Source organism: Carlito syrichta, unplaced genomic scaffold (genome assembly GCF_000164805.1).
Source record: "Carlito syrichta isolate Samal-C Ts95f unplaced genomic scaffold, Tarsius_syrichta-2.0.1 Scaffold130373, whole genome shotgun sequence".
Taxonomy (NCBI): domain Eukaryota; kingdom Metazoa; phylum Chordata; class Mammalia; order Primates; family Tarsiidae; genus Carlito; species Carlito syrichta.
In genome coordinates this window covers 396,337-413,429 of record NW_007074469.1, presented here as the reverse complement: position 1 = coordinate 413,429, position 17,093 = coordinate 396,337, and the positions used below count along the sequence as shown (strand labels likewise).

Sequence of the window (17,093 nt, the reverse complement as noted above, 5' to 3'; positions counted from 1 at the left end):
TTTGAGTCAGAGTCTCTGTGTCCTAGGCTGGAGTGCAGTGGCACGATTATGGCAACCACAGCCTCGACCTGCTGGGCTCAGGCGATCCTTCCACCTCAGCTTTCCAATTAGCTGAAACTACAGGCATGTGCCACCACGCCCAGCTAGTTTTTCCATTTATTCTAGAGATGAGGTCTTGCCAAGTTGCCCAGGCTGGTCTCACACCCATGAGCTCAGGCAGTCCTCTCGCCTCTGCCTCCCAAGGTGCTGGAATTGTAGGCAAGAGCCACTGGGTCCCCGGCTTGAATAAGCCTTTTTTAATGACACATGGTAACGTTGCTATTTTAATAGTGCCTGCTTCTGAGATGATACAAATATTTTACAGTTATAGTGCTTAGTTTCTGTTTGATTGAATCCCTTTAACACAGCTTAGGTAGAAAAGGCCAGGCAATATTAAATAATAGGATTTCATAAGTTAGGGTGCTTCCTGGGACAGTACAGAAATTGAACGAGATAGGTCTACTAGCAGCAAAGTTTGCATTGTCTTTTTCTATATAAGGTGCGAGGATCATTTTGAACTCCTCTCTGGCAGGTTGGTGTAGTTTGGGCAGAAGATAGGCCTTGTATTCAGTTGACTTGTTTTCTAATGTTAGATTTGCTTCTGTCTCTGACCTTGGCACATTTATCACAACTCACTAAAAATGCTTGAACCCTTCTCCCTTAGTAGGAATATTATGTTCAAAATTGGGTGACATTTTATGAGATATATCCTTGGAAGAAAAGGTACTATGCAGGTGTAAGATAGGTATTGTAAGTGTGTAGTCACATCACAACCACTGTTTGAAATGAGACTTCCAAGTCTACGAAAATTCTTCAGCTTCTTGAAAGTGTTAAGTAAAAAAGAAAGTGAAAGTCTGGTGCAAACTCCAGGTCTGTGGTAGAGGGAGGAGAAGAGAAATGGGCATAGAAGGGAAAGGGTGCAGTCTGTTCAGCTGTGATCCTAGACGTCGACAGTAGTGGTGGTGTTGCTTTCTCCTGAAAAGAAGTGTGAAGAAGTTTTGCTATTTTCACTTTTTTTTTTAAAACTAAGTATGGTCTGGCAAAAAAAGAAACAGGGTAAGGTTTTGCCATAAGGGGAACATAGAAATCTTATGAGCACTGAGTACACTAATTTCTCCTGCTGCTGCTAAGTATGAAAGGCAGCTAAGAAGAAGGTGAAGTTAGCTTTGTCTTTTAACAGCTGATTCTGGGCCATTTGCAGGATGCTGCACACATTTCTTTCACCCATCTTACTTTCATTGTAATAATCTTTCATTGTGAGCAGTGGTATAAATTTGAATCTGTGGTTCTCATAAGCAGATTACCTCATCCTCTCTCTGCTCTGGTCCCTTTCTCTAAAATAGGGGTAATTGTGCCCACCTCATTAGGCAGCTGCAAGGATTGAATCTGTTGGGTGTAAGTCATGGAGTATTTGATGATGTCCACTACCATTATTGTATTAAAGGAAATTAAGGTCATGAATAAGACATAGTGACTGAAACAGAGCACTCTAAACTCACTAATAATCTGTAGCACCTAGCCTGCATCCCTTTTCAAAACATCACTAAAATATCTCTAGAAAGACTTCATAAAATTGGTAAGTTTAGCTGAGTGTGGTGGTGTACGTCTGTAGTTCCAGCTACTTGGAAGGCTGAGGTGGAAGGATCGCCTAAGCCCAGCAGGTTGAAGCTGTGGTTACCGTGAGTATGCCACTGCTCTCCAGCCTGGGTGACAAGAATAAGACTCCAACTCAAAAAAAAAAAAAAAGTGTAAAGGCAAGCTCCTGTCAGCAGAGCTAACACTTAGTGGACTACATCTCCATTAAAGTGTCTGGATAATAAACCGTTACCATAATCATGGGATAAATGTATGTAGGAAGAGGCTATGAGTGTATTGTCATAGAAACAAAATACTACATGTTCTCATAAGTGGGTACTGGGTGCACACAGGCACAGGGGTGAGAGCAACAGACATTGAGCACAGTTAAAGGGGGAAAGGAGGAAGGGGGACTAGGGGATGCAAAACCGTCCATCGGGTAACCATGCTCACCATGGGTGCCTTGCGGGGGGGCCGGGTAGGCTCTTAAGAAACCCATACCTGGCCATAACACAACACACCTATGTAACAAATCTTCACAAGTACCACCGATTCTAAAATAAAAAAAATCGCCCCATCCTGTGAGAAACTAGGAGAAATGAAATGCTCTGTTGCTACATATACATGTATTTCTCCGACATGTGCTAGGCTCCCATTCCACATCTGACTGCCCTGTCTGCTTCCGAAGTGTCTCTCTCTTTTTTAATCAATCCTGAATTTCCCTAATTTTTCCAAAACCAATCAGCATTTATCCTTACGTATACAGCAATTGGTAGAGAAGAGGGGACGATTTCCAGTCATCAGGTGTATTGAGTTGCTGTTGTGTGCCAGGCAGTGTCTCAGACTTTCAGGACCCGAAGATGACTGTGTTCTCAAGGGACACGTGGTCGTGGGGAGCCCAGCGAAGAAGGAACAGCATGATAAGGGATAGAAGAGAGTTTGGAACCAAGAACTGGGAACATGGATGAGGAATTGAGGGTAGGGACGGGTGGAGTCAGAAAAGTTCAGATGGGAAATCTAGGACTTAAAAGGTTTCTGGGCAGACAAGATAGCTGTCTAAGAAGAGAAAAAGGCACCTCTTTGCCAAGTGCCTGGTGTGTTAATTTAGGTTAGTATGACTGGGCTTGTGAGAGCAGGGACTGTTCCCGTCAGCTGATAGAGTGGTGAGGACTTCTTGCTTTCTCTGTTGTCTACGCTAGACAAGATACCCATAGGAACTTGGGTTTTCAGCAGGGCAATAGCAGTGAGTATCCACCCCCTTTGACCCTCATTTATTTGTCAGCATTCCCTCATTGAAGAGGAAGTGTACTGACTTTTCCTAAAACTAATGTGCCAAATATTTGAGGGTATTAATGATTTGTTCCCAGTTATTAAGGAGCATTATCATTTATATGACATGCAGATATTAAAAATAGACAACATGGAGGTATTTTGACTTGACGTAAGAAGGTTTTTAGAAATGTTTAGTTGTATACTTTGATATAAATATATTATTTCTAAGCTGTAAATTGAATTAAGTTTCCATCATTACAAGCTATTTAATGGCTGTTAGAGATGGTATAAGTATAGGATATTTCGTCTAAGAAAGGACTATTTTAATGAGCTGTTTTTATTTATGGAATTTTAGATCCAACTCCTGGGTATTTTTTCTGTTATTAGTGGTGCTATTGTTGTTGGTCTACTCACTGAAACTAGACAGTGTTGATTTTGACTGAACAGATTCTTAATCCTATTTACTGTCACGTAGCCTTTTCTCGTTTTCCTGTAAGAATTAGTAGTGTGTTTGCAATTACACAGTGATAATATTCCACTTATTTCTTGATTTTTGCATACTAATACCTGTCATTTTATTCATTAAATTTTGTGGTTATAAAATAGTCCTGGTGTAGGATGACTAAAGTTGGATGAGTTGCTCAAGTTGGTTGAAAAAGAGCATCTGATATGTTGAGACTCGATTCCCAGCAGAGAAAAGAGTGTCATCAAAACAAGAGTAACTGCTCTGACTGTTTCAGGGACTCTTAGTTGATCTGAAGCAGAGCTCAAGAGAAGTATCATCTGCCAGTTCTTTTGAATAAAATAACAGCCACTGGGACAAGATTTACAAAAGCTACAGCTCCCAACTAAAGTGTTTAAAACAAAGGCATTTGAAGTAACTGGAAACAAAAGTAAAATAGAATAGTGGTCATCACAGAGTATGAACTTGAGTTGTAAATTTCATAGCAGAGTATCATGGCAGTGGGAAATCCTGTCTTACAGATGATTACTTTGCTATGCTGTTACTTTGTGGTTGAGTATTAAGAAACTCTGTTTAAGGTTCTCAGTCACCACAAACCTGCTTCTTGTTTCAACCGGTGTCCTAGCATCTTTTAACTTTGGAAAGCAAATCAGTACCAGAACTGAAAGTGAAATCGAGTTAACCAGCTTTCTTTCAGGGGCATTTGGAATGATGTCTAGTGTGAGAAGTTAAGAACTGAACGAGACCTCATCTCTACAACAAATCAAAAATTAGCCGGGCGTGGTAGCGCACGCCTGTAGCTCCAGCAACTTGGAATGCTGAGGCGGAAGGATCGCCGAAGCCCAGCAGGTCAAGGCTGCAATGGCCGGGAGCGGCCACTGCACTCCAGTCTGGGCGACAGTGAGACTCCAACTCAAAGAAGAAATAAAAAATAAAAAAAAAAAGAACTGAAATGTAGAAGAGTGTTCTCTGGTTTTGTTTTCTTGTAGCATTTTATATTCAGGCAACTTCTCTTGTACAGAAGGAAGGCTATCTCCCTGGACTCACCCCTGCCCATAGTTGTAAACATGCCTTTGGTATTGCATTAGTGTCTATAGCATGTTACTAATTATAAAAGTCAGTCACATGTGTTCCACTTCTCCTAAAGAACCTTATCTGACTTCAGTGCTACATCAGTTACCAGAGTTGGGGGGATTGGTGGGTCCTGGTGCTCTGTGTGGCCACCACACCCTTGCAAACTTGGGCGCCAACCACCCTGCAGGAGCTGGGATCATCCATAGCCTGGGTTCTAGGAAGCAGTCAGGAAGTACTTCCTGTCGGGAAAGTGTTCTCACTTTAGCCAGTGTCCCTTTTGTTTATCTTACTTGTGAAAATTGGGTAATAAAACGTTGTCTTAAAATGCTTAAGTTTTCTACAGGTGATAAGCATATACAGTAGCATACACAAATGCAAAGTAGGTTTTAAAAAATATATCTTAAGTTTACAGGCTGAATTGAAAAGGAAAGATGATACATTATGGTTTGTTTAGTAATATTAAAATAGATAAAAATTAAAATTTGACATGTTAATTTATGAGTAAGTTCTTAAATATTGATAATATACCAAGTTATGTTTATGTTAACCTACTTTTTTTGTAAGTACTGAAAATGTTAATACAATACCTTCTAAATTCAGACTAATACTGTTTGAAATCAAAGTTTCCATTGTTCCCTATAAGAATTTTCCCAGAGATAACATCCTTTTAAAGTCATTCATTTGTTAATCTGGATATTAAATGTAATGTTAAACTGGCTTCTGTGTTGAACTGTGATAGTAACGCATGCTATTGAGAACAGCAAATGCTGGATCGTCGTACAGGAAAAGACTGGAGCCAGCCTTCCCAGTGTGTACTGAAGCATGAGTGTGATGGGGGTTGACATACTCTTTTTCCTTGGAGTGTCATGATGCCAGTTATTTAGTTTTTCTGGTAATGATACAAAAACAAATAGGATTACTTTGTATGACAAATTGCGTCTTTGTTTTTGCTTCAAATTTATATGTTTTATTTACAGGTGTTGATTTTAAAATCAAAACTGTAGAGCTAAGAGGAAAGAAAATTCGATTGCAGATCTGGTAAGTGGAAGAATCTGCCCCCAGCAATGTGCTGTATGTGTTTAACAATCCATATGCTCATCTAATATAATTAACTGTTTGAGCTGGTTCGCCTCTTCTTCTCTTCTCCCCCTTTGCTCATTTTTTAATAAAATGAACAATGCTTCCTTCAAAAGAGAATTTAGAAGGGGCTACTTATGTCATACTCCACTTGCTCATGGGGAGTTGTGGAAAGAAGAATGTTACTTTAATGATAGCTAGTTGGGAACACTTTTGCCTCTATTTTCAAGTCATTTACATGATATCAAAGCTGTCATCACGAAAATGATTGTTCAAATGCTTGTCTTTATGTCTTTAAAGTTATTTTATATGACAGTATTCAAAGAAGGTCCAATATGTTCATAAGATTTGCATGGTTTGAAGGCAGGTCATCTGCCGACAGGTCCAGGGCTGTTCTTGGTGGCACCGTGTGAGTATTGCCTTGGGGCAGGCATACTCCTTCCGGCTGTACTGCTGATTCCATGGGATGTGAGCCCCCACTGTTGCCTCTTAGAAATGATTCCCAAGGCCCCTTTCTGAGGAGAAGCCCCTTTCTCAGGTCCAGTTTGGAACGAGCGACTTAACCAGCTGTGTTATAACCATGTTCAGCACTAAGAGCTTTCTGTTAGCCATTAACCAGTTAACATACTCTGTGGAAGGTGCTAGTGACCAGTCTGTGGAAGAAAGGATACAATCTGGTCTGGTGGTTTGGAAGTGGCACCATGGAGGTTTTCTGAGAATGCCGTTTTGTTTTTAATGCCACAGATGCAGCGTACTCAGCTTACTAACTCCTCTTGGCAGGTCACCCTCAGCTCTGATTGTCTGTCCGCCATGTGTGTGTTTGCTTTCATCTGCGTTAATTGCTGCTTCATCTGTGGCATCATCGGTCACCTAATGCTTGAATGTTAGTGCCATGTCTTCATTCTTCATCCGTGTCCTTGTCTGGGGCACGTCGGCAGCCGAGCCAGCATTGCTTGCCCATTGGAGCTGTCTGAGGTAATATCTTCTGTACTTGAATAACAAAAAGCAGATATTTTAATTGTACTAGCCCATGACCAAGAAGGCCGTAAACCTTGTTTTGTACATTGCCACCTATTTTTTAAAGACTTTAGAAATGGCAGCAGAGCATCTTAGACACAAACTGTTGTTTCTAATTATAGCTCTTTAAGATAAAGACCATCTTGAAAGGGATTTAAGGTATGTCCATCTCTGTACTTAGCACCCCTGGATGAGGTGTTTTTTGATGAGGATATTGCTTCACAAAGGGTGATGTGACTGGGATTAGAATGTGTGTGAAGCTTGCCTTAGAGAATGACACCCATGCCTGATGACTGTGACACCTGCCTTAATTAATGCATTAATACTTCTGTCTTCATCTTTGACAATAGTAATCTGGTTTATAAAAGTCTGTCCAGGGCAACCCCCTTAGATCCCCTCCCACTCTGGGAGCTTTTCTGTCCTCTTTAATAAATCCTGCTTTAAAAAAAGTCTGTCTAAATGTCCTGGTACCTTAATGAGGGCTCTGCCCATTAAGACTGTCTGGGCTGGTGACATTGGATACTTCTGGAATCTCACGACAATGCCTTTAGCTCTGAGCTCAAATGGCCTGCCTTGTAGAATCTTGCTCCGGCAGAAAGTGTGATAGTGGTTCCAGGAAGAGTGCAGGCACTCAGAACTGCTTGTCTTGGATGTAAAAGCGGCCTCCAAAAATGTCCCCTCCCTTACTTCTCCTTTGACTTCATTCTCTCTCCTTTTTTTTTTTGAGCTGGAGTCTTACTCTTTCATCCAGGCTGGAGTGCAGTGACACGCTCACAGCCTCGACTGACCTGCTGTGCTCATGCGATCCTTCCGCCTTAGCCTTCCGAGTAGCTGGAACTACGGGCATGCACCACACCCGGCTAATTTTTTTATTTACTGTGGAGATGAGGTCTCCAAGTTTCCCAGGCTGATCTTGAACCCCTGGGCTCAGGCAGTCCTCTTACCTCTGCCTCCCAAAGTGCTGGGATTATAGGCATGAGCCACTGCATCTGGTCTTTTGCCTTGATTCTCTAAATCTTTTTAACTGTACGACATTGGTGAGGAATATAACTGGGGGAGGTAAAATGAGATGCATTTGATTTATTGAAAGGTTTGACCACAAATTTTCTCCATGGGATATTGCAGTGATTCAGTTAGGAAGTAGCACTTGTCTTTTCCAGAAGGGGGGTTTCAGTAGTGACTCACATCCACAATGTGCCAGCCACTTTGTCAATCACATAAGACTCAAAGTAAGATTTTTATCTTCTGAAATGTTTTAAATAAAAGGTGAAAAACCAGTTTTTCATTACTGCTGTCCAGTAGGTAAAAAGAAGTATTAGAATCCTGGTCCTAATTCTTACTACTTTTTAAAAGTGATGTGTGGCTTATTTTGAAGTTAAGAGCAGTCCTTGTGCTGTTGCTGTTGTGTTCTGCTTTGTTGTGGCCCTACTGCCATTGTTTCATCCTGTCATCAGCTGAGGGCATAGGATGAGCCGGAGTAGCTTGAAACAGCCCTTCAGGGAGGCGCAGTGGACTGTGCTGTGCTAATAATAGACGTCAGTGCTCTGATTTTCTAGACTGTCAATCCATGAAAGCATTATCAGTCAGTTTTCATCAGGGGAGTGCATTTTCTCTTGATGATTGCTGAATATTGCCAATCCGAGAAAATATTACTTACTATAGATTACTAAAGGTTTAAAGTACTAAAACCTGCATATGTCTTTGTCACATTTCATGTCGTTGCCACATTTTTCAATTCCTTAGTTATCTGTAGTTAGAAGAGGAATCATTTTTCTCTTCTTTGTACTTAAAGTATTTCTACATGAATGTATATAAGAACTTTACGTAACTGTACCTAAAATAAAATGTGTTGACTAGGATATAGCTTCATGAATTTATATCCAAATAGCATCCTGAAAATTATTCAAGGTGAACTTGGAGTCATGGTGTTGAAATGGACTTGAAGCCATGAAATTTGCCTCCTATCTTCAGGCAAGCACAATAAAAAATGCCTCATCTGTAAGAGCCCCTTTGTTCTGTCCATTCAGCCAGTCTTCACTATTGGGGGATTTTATGTTAACCGGCCTTCTTAGGTTGACAGTGTTCCTTTCCTCCTCTGCTGGGAAGAGGGGGGATGTTTCATACCTTGAAGTTGGTAATTGCATCATTTAAATGGACGTATTCAGTATAGCAAATAAAAGTCTTTGAGTTTTCTAAGCATTGTTGTGTTACCAAACTGGGAAAACAATTGTAGGAATTTTTCAATTTGTACCAAAGTCAAAGAGATAAATCAGAATAAGATCACATGCTAACTATAGTAAATGACGGTGTAGCTGATTTTAATAAACTGTAAATGTCTAGAAATTGGCTCTTTATTATTACAGTGAAAATTCAAGTTTCTGGAGATAAAGAGAGGAAATAGTAGGATTCTGCCTCATCATTGAAAGACAAAAGCATGATCAATGCGTTGATATCATCATCTGATTTTTTGAAAACTGGAGATTTATGTGGTACTGGCACATAGTAGGTGTTTAATAATTTAGTATGTAGGGTAAATAAATCAAGCAAAGGCGCGTTTCAGGGGAATAGGTAATAAAAACTTTCTCTGCCCAAATATTTTGGGAATATGAAATAGCCTCTCAAAGGAACATGCTTTTCTACCTCCAGAGTTCAGAGCCAGGCCCCACAAAAATGGAATTTAAGGAATGATCTTAAATAGGGAGTGGTGAACTGTTAATATTTCCTCATTGGAATTTTTGTAAGCTAAACATATTTGTTCATTTGTTTGTGTTAGAGTGGTTGCCTCAGATTTTGCATTTTTAGAGAGGTTTGTATCCTCTTTGTCCGACTTAAGTCAGCAAAAACAGTTAATGTCTTAACAACAAACTTCTTAATGCTTCTAAGATTCTTGAGTATACTATACTATTCATGCAACATTTTTTAAACTACATCAAAAATGCCTTTTACTACTCCTATTTGATTGTTTTTATTAAAACGTTATCTGTAATCTCTTCTATTTTGAGTCCCTAATTTCTGGATTCTAAGTTCACCGAATGAATATAGAAAGAAATGTGAGTTGATTTACACACTAAATGCCAGATTAAAATTGTAGTATATAACTCCCAAACTGCTCAATAAAGATGTTTTTATAGGATTGTTATTTAAATTTGCAGTTCAGCTATTTTATGCTAATCACAGATTTCAGAGTAGAAAAAATGCGTTATTTTTGGCTTTTTAAAGAGATGGAAAATGTTTGTTAACGGTACTCAAATAGTACAGAATATTTTTTTAAAACATTAAAAACCTTTTGAAATAAAGCCGCTGACATACAACCAAGTGATCTTTGACTAAACTGGCAAAGATAAACATTGGGGAAAGGACTCACTGTTTGATAAATGGCGCTGGGAAAACTGGTTAATCATATGCAGAAGAATGAGGGTGCCTCTTCCTCTCACCATGTACAAAAATTGACTCAAGATGGATTAAAGACTTAAATGTAAGACCTTGAACTATAAAAATCCTAGAAGAAAGCCTAGGAAACTCACCTCTTCTGGACATTGCTCTAGGCAAAGAATTTGTGACCAAGTCCTCAAAAGCAAATGCAGCAAAAACAAAAATTGACAGATGGGACCTAATTAAACTAAAAAACTTCTACACAGCAAAAGAAACTATCAACAGAATAAGCCAGCAATCTCCAGAATGGGAGAAAATATTTGCAAACTATGCGTCTGACAAAGGACTAATATCCAGGATCTATAAGGAACCTAAGTGAATTGACAGGAAAAAAAAACATGAATAACCCTAAGTGGGCAAAGGACATGAACAGATACTTCTCAAAGGAAGACATAGAAACAGGCAAAAAGCATATGAAAAATGTTCAGCATTAGAAAAATGCAAATCAAAACCATAATGAGATATCATCTCACACTAGTTAGAATGGTTATTATTTTTTATTTTTTGAATAGTGGTCTTTGTCGCCCAAGATGGATTGCAGTGGCACAATTGCAGCTCACCACAGCCTCCAACTCCTGGGCTTAGGCAATCCTTCCACCTCAGCCAAGTAGCTGAGATCACAGGTGCATGCCACAACACCTAGCTCATTTTTTTTAAATTTTTTTGTAGAGATGAAGTTTTGCTATGTTCTTGCTCAGGCTAGTCTCGAACTTCTGGGCTCAAGCAATCCTCTTGCCTTGACCTCCCTAAACGCTGGAATTACAGGTGTGAGCCACCATACCCAGCCAAAGAATGGCCATTATAAATAAGTAAAACAACAACAACAACAACAACAGATGTTGGCAAGGTTGCAGAGAAAAGAGAATTTTCATACACTCTTGGCAGGAATGTAAGCTAAATCAGTCCCTGTGGAGAGCAGTGTGGAGATTTCTCAAAAAACTAAAAATAGATTTAGCCAGTCATGGTGGCTCACACCTGTAGGCCTGAGGAGGATTGCCTGAGCCCAGGAGTTCGACACCAGCCTGGGCAACATAACAAGACCTTGTCTCTACAAAAAATTTTTTAAAAATTAGCTAGGCATGGTGGTGTGCTTCTGTAGTACCAGTTACTCTATAGGCTGAGGTGAAAGGATTGTCTGAGTCCAGGAGGTAGAGACTGCAGTCAGCTGTGATGGTGCCACTGTACTTCAAGCCTGGGAAATGGAGTGAGACTCCAACTCAAAAAAATAAATACATAAAAGTTAAAATAGGCTGGGCATGGTAGCTCATGTCTGTAATCCCAGGCCAAGGCAGGAGGATTGCTTGAGTCCGGGAGTTTAAGACCAACTTGGGCAACAAACAAGACCTCGTCTTTAAAAAAAAGCTAGGCACAGTGGCTCACACCTGTAATCCCAGCACTTTGGGAGGCAGAGGCGAGAGGATTGCCTGAGTTCAGGGGTTCAAGACCAGCGTGGGCAACTTGAGACCTCATTTCTACAGTAAATCAAAAAGCTAGCTGAACATTGTGGCACATGCCTGTAGTTCCAGCTACTTGGAAGGATGATGCAGAAGGATTGCCTGAACCCAGTAGGTCAAGGTTGCGGTGGTTGTGAGTGTGCTACTGCACTCCAGCCTAGGCAACAGAGTAAGATTCCAAATAAAAAAAAAAAAAAATCATTCAACCCAGCAATCCCACTACTGGGTGTTTACCCAAAAGAGGATAAATGTTTATTGCACCACTATTCACAATAGCAAAAACATGGAACTAACCTAGGTGCCCATAGTGGTAGGTTAGGTAAAGAAAATGTACTTCACACACTATAAAGTACTACACAACCATAAAGTAGAATCTAATCATGTTCTTTCTAGCACGTAGGCTATTTTTAAAGCAAATTAACAGAAAAACAAAACTGAATACCACATGTTCTGACTTACAAGTAGGGGCTAAGCAATAGTTACCCATAGACATAAAGATGGAAACAACAGACACTGGAGACTCCCTCCAAAATGAAATACAAAAGAGTGTAATTATATATATATATGTTATCCTCAAGCAAGAGAATATAGACAAAAATATTTACATACAATTCAGCTTATAAAAAGTACAAAACCTGGCAAAACTGAAACAGGCCCAACTTCCTCTTAGAACTGATGGTTTCTGTTTCTTTTTGATAAACATAGTAATTGATCTTTTCTGGTCTTAAAGCTTGAAATTTATATTTGTCTTATCTGAGTTTCTTTCTCAGGAAATCAACCCTCAGGCCTACGTGCTGAGTATCAAGTATCAAGGAACTGAAACTCACAAGATCACCATATCCAGACAGTCAGATGCCAGACCTAATCTGTTTGCCCACTTCTCTTCCTTACCCCGCCCCAATTCTTGTTTTCTGCATGCATGCCCCACTGTGTAAATCCCCTGCCTTCAGTGGGTTGGAGAGATGAATTGAAGAATGACCCTCCCATTCTCCTTGACTGATAACACCCAAATAAAAAAACTTTCATCCCTGACCAAAAACAACAAGCAAAAAAAAACCCTAGATGCTGGGTACTCCTACAGGAAGGAGGGATGGGGGCAAGGGTTGAAAAACTACCCATTGGGTACCATGCTCACCACTTAGATGATGGACTTCATAGAAGCCCAGACCTCACCATCACAAAAACCTGCACATGTATCCTTTGAATCTAAAATTTAAAAACAAACCTTAAAAACATTTGATCAGCTGGGCTCGGTAGCTCAGCCTGTAATCCCGCGCCTTTGGGAGGCTGAGGTGAGTGGATTGCCTGAGCCCGCGGGTTCGACACCCGCCTGGGCAACTTGGCGAGACCTCATCTCTACAATAAATCAAAAATGAGCCGGGCGTGGTAGCGCGTGCCTGTAATTCTGGCTACTCAGAAGGCTGAGGCGGAGGGATCGCTGGAGCCCAGTGGGTCGAGGCTGCGGTGCCAGAGTGGCCACTGCTTTCCAGTCTGGGCAACGGAGTGAAACTCCAACTCAAACAAAACAAAGCAAAACATTTGATCAAATCCTAATTTGGAGATGCCAAAACTTATAATAGGATGATAAGCCATGCCCTAAAATATTTAACTTGATTTAAAAGTATTAAAGTAGTGAGTGGATTGCCTGAGCCCGCGGGTTTGAGACCCGCCTGGGCAGCGAAACCTCATCTCTACAATAAATCAAAAAATCAGCCAGACATGGTAGCGCATGCCTGTAATTCCGGCTACTTGGAAGGCTGAGGCGGAAGGATTGCTGGAGCCCACCAGGTCGAGACTCCAATTCAAAAAAAAAGTATTAATGTATATCCCTAAATGCCTAAAATTAAAGAAATATTCACTGATTCCTTTTGGAAATCAAATGATATCTAAGTCTGTTCCTTCTTAACTGACTTGAAGCTACCTCTTAGTGTGGTGTGTTTTGTTTTAGAAATCCTGAAGAATTCAGTCTCCTATCTGTCACACTCTTCAGATTCCTTTTTCCCCCCTTTTTAGTTCTAGGCCAAAAGCTGAAGTTCATTTTGCTTTGAAGTGACGTCAGCTTTCTGAATTTTAAACATGTAACCTTTTGTTCATCATGTGCTTACTGATGGTCCACTGATGGACACAGGAAACCCACCTCTGCCTGCTGGGGATGGGGGCGGCCACCAGGGAGTCTTACATCCTCTGGGACAAAGCAAATTGTTATGATTTATGTGGAAATGAATTTGCTAAGGAATTTTTTTTGACAATAAGGCATCACTGTTGTGAAATTGGGAAACAGCACGCATACCTCTTATTAAACCAATATTTAGAAGTAAAATGCCTTAGAAGAACTGACTTGAGCATAATGCATCATGACTAAAAATAAAGCAGTTTAATACCAGCCCACTACATAATTTCCTGCACATCTTTGGTATTCCTCTTACTCCATTCATGTCAGTTTCTCTCAGAGAATAGTAGTTTGGGGACTCATAACCTTCAAGAATAGTTTATGGTTTTATGAGGGAGAAAAAGTATAGTCAAGTGTACTTATAATTTACAGCACTAAATTTCCTTGTACTTTTATGATTTATTTTAAAATGTCAAAAAATGTATTACAAACTTAATATTAGCCCTTTAGGTATGAGGTAAGAGATAAAAAATTTTGTACTTTATTATTTCTGCACACATTTTCATATTGGGAAGACACTTTATGTGAGAAAAATCACTTTGGGAGGCCAAGGTGAGTGGGTTGCTTGAGCCCGCGGGTTTGAGAACAACCTGGACAATTTGGCAAGACCTAGTCGTTACAATAAAATAAAAAATAGCTGCATGTGGTAGTGCGCGCCTGTAGTTCTGGCTACTTAGAAGACTGAGGCGGAAGGATTGCTGGAGCCCAGCAGGTCGACTCGGGTGGCCATGAGCGTGCGTGTCCCTGCACTCCAGCCTGGGTGAAGGAGTGTGACTCCAACTCAAAAAAATAGTAATAATAATAAGATTTTGTTATGTACAAGATTTTAGCATCCTTAGTTAAATTGTGGGATCCACATCTCCCTTTTAGAATGATAGTCTTTGCCATGAAAATTCTTGTTTTCTAATTTTTAAAATCTTGGTTTGAAAATAACTGAGACTTTATGTTTTTGTTTGGATGTAACTAGTTCAGAAAAACTACCACATCTAACAATGACTGTGCATAAGTGTTGGTGCAGATATGAGGAGTGACCTGGTGGCCAGCTGAGCTCGGCCTGCTTTGGGATACTGCTCTCTGTGGCAGCAGCACTCAGCCAACGGCATTCCCAGAAGCTGGCCCTGCTTGTCACTACAGACCCAGGACTGCTGACCTCAGACTATACCTGCTTGGATTGCAGTTGTGAATTTTTTTTCTATACCTGCTTGGATTGCAGTTGTGAATTTTTTTTCTTGTCTGAAGTGCTAATCGGTCAACTGCCACACATACCCCAGCCACACTCAGCACAGGAGGCTAGTGAGTCCCAAGTGAATTCTCAGTGACCTAGAGGGCATCCATTTTTCACAATTTTAGGATACTTACCACTCCCTGGGTGTGTGAGTGGGTGGGGCACGTGTGTAAAATTTGTGTTCCCTGTGTGTTGCGTCTGTTCTCAGGTATAATAAATGGTTTTGTAAATCATCTACAATACGAACTCATAGGAATTGCTTTGTAAACCCTGTATTTTTAAGACTTTTTTTCCTGTTTTTTGGAAAAACACATGATCATATATTTGGCTGTTGTATTAGCATTCCTGTTGCTGATTGTCTTTTAGAGGAAAAAGTTATTCCATATAGTTTGTTGATCTTGGTTCATAATCTACCTCCATTCTTCTAATTTAGTTGTTAATCCATGTACATAGATACTTTGTATCTCATATAGTTTTAGCCAACCTGAACTTTTCCTGCTCTCTAACTGTAGCCATCAGGGGAAGGAAAAAAAAGAAATATGCATGTTCTCTTTCTTTCCTAGTAGACAACAGAAGCGTAATATCTGTTTGCATTGGAATGTGGAGTTGCTTGCTTTGGTTATTGTTTGGGAATTTATTTTTGCTGCTGTTTCTTAGGGACACAGCAGGTCAGGAGAGATTCAACAGCATTACCTCAGCTTATTACAGAAGTGCCAAGGGGATTATCTTAGTATATGACATCACTAAGAAGGAGACGTTTGATGATTTGCCAAAATGGATGAAGATGATTGATAAGGTGAGTGTCACATTTTTCTGTGCAATGTGAGCTCTGCTTGTGGGTGTTAATATTATAAAAGGAAGAAGGGGGAAACAAACGTTTACTGAGCATTCCTTTATATAGACGAAACATTAGCCCATATTACAGCCTTCAATGTGTCTCTAGTCCTTTGTTACAGATGAGGCAAGGAAGAATTAAATTATCCAGATAATAAAGCCAGGATTTTTTTCTGGTTCCCTGGACTTCAAAGTCTCAACGTGTTCCTTCCCCTGTATCCGCTTCTTTCGTGAAATTAGATACAACACATTCTCATTTCTGTGGAAAGGTCTCTTGGACTCTCTTGTCCATCCACAGAGTAATTTTGTACACCTTGAGGGGATGGTCTTCCTCCCAGTGCCTGTGGGCATTCCCTGGACCTCAGTCCCAGGGCTGCTGACCTCAGACTATACCTCCTTGGATTGCAGTTGTGAATTTTCTTTTTTCTTGTCTGAAGTGCTAATCGTTCCATTGGACATCTGCCTCAGAATTATAGATGATTTTCAGCCCCTCATTTTGAACAAGAGGTTTTCTCCTTTGGCTCATTATTGAGTATATACAGATATCCTGTGCCTGTGTTAGTAGTATGAACTGTGGGTTCTCCTCTAGGAAATATGTCCCCCAAATTCACATTTAGAAGGTAAGCAGTTGGGGGTGAGTGATGGTATACAATTGACCACATTTTGAGAGTTTTCTTCCCCTTATGTAGTAATTTAATGTTTACTTCCTTTGTGTAACAAGCACACCTAATATAAATTGGGTTTTATTTAAAAGTTGTATTTAAACTTGTCTGTTAGATCCTGTTGGAGAATGTTCGTTTGCTGGTTTTGCTAAGCCGTCATCAATGTATACCTCTTTAAAATGTTTTGGAGACAGGGTTACAAAGATGAGTCAGATCTGAGGCAGGACCCCAACCACACAGCCTGCTTTGCTATTGACTTTGGTCATCCTGGGCTGTCCGTCACTGGATACTGATGTCCCCTCACTTGGAAGGCACAGGGTGCACTAAGGAAATGAGAAAGGGACAGTCCTCATTGTAGTCTAAAATTTTCAGAACTAATGTGAGGAATATAAAACCAAAAGGAATGGCCTAAATCCTAAGGGTCTCGTTAGGTACTGAATTTGTGCATCTTCTGAGGACTCGAGGGCTAACGCTTTATTCCCTTTGGTACTTGGCTCCTCCTTTTAACTGTTATTTGAATGAGAATGTCATTTCTTGAGTGCTTACTGTGTGCCATGCACTGTGCCCTCACACCAGCCCTGCAGGTAGGTGTTGTCACTGTTACCCACACATCCCTGACAAGGAAACTGATGACCTCGGACAGCCACCCTGTTCGGGTGCCTTTTGTTGCCATCTGTTTCAGATAACTTTTTTAGAAATACACAAAATTAAATGAACTTCTCAAGAGATTTTTAACTTAATTTTTAAAGAAAGAAATTGTATTCTGCCTAAATTAAAAACAAAACTCAGAAGCATAACT

General features: G+C 40.2%; 1 protein-coding gene across 2 annotated transcripts in view; it reads left to right on the top strand.

Moving 5' to 3' along the window:
- The first annotated feature begins 5,402 nt into the window (after positions 1-5,402).
- The window catches only part of RAB12 (RAB12, member RAS oncogene family), a 16,960-nt gene continuing 5,269 nt past the window's right edge, over positions 5,403-17,093 (top strand). The window contains exons 1-2 of one of the 2 annotated variants that reach the window (XM_008048962.2): positions 5,403-5,461; positions 15,456-15,594. In XM_008048962.2, coding sequence (XP_008047153.2) covers positions 15,577-15,594 — 18 coding nt within the window. In that variant the 5' untranslated portion in view covers positions 5,403-5,461; positions 15,456-15,576. Of the gene's footprint in view, positions 5,462-15,393; positions 15,595-17,093 lie in introns of those variants that run through there. The other variant, XM_021707996.1, reaches the window with a different exon arrangement.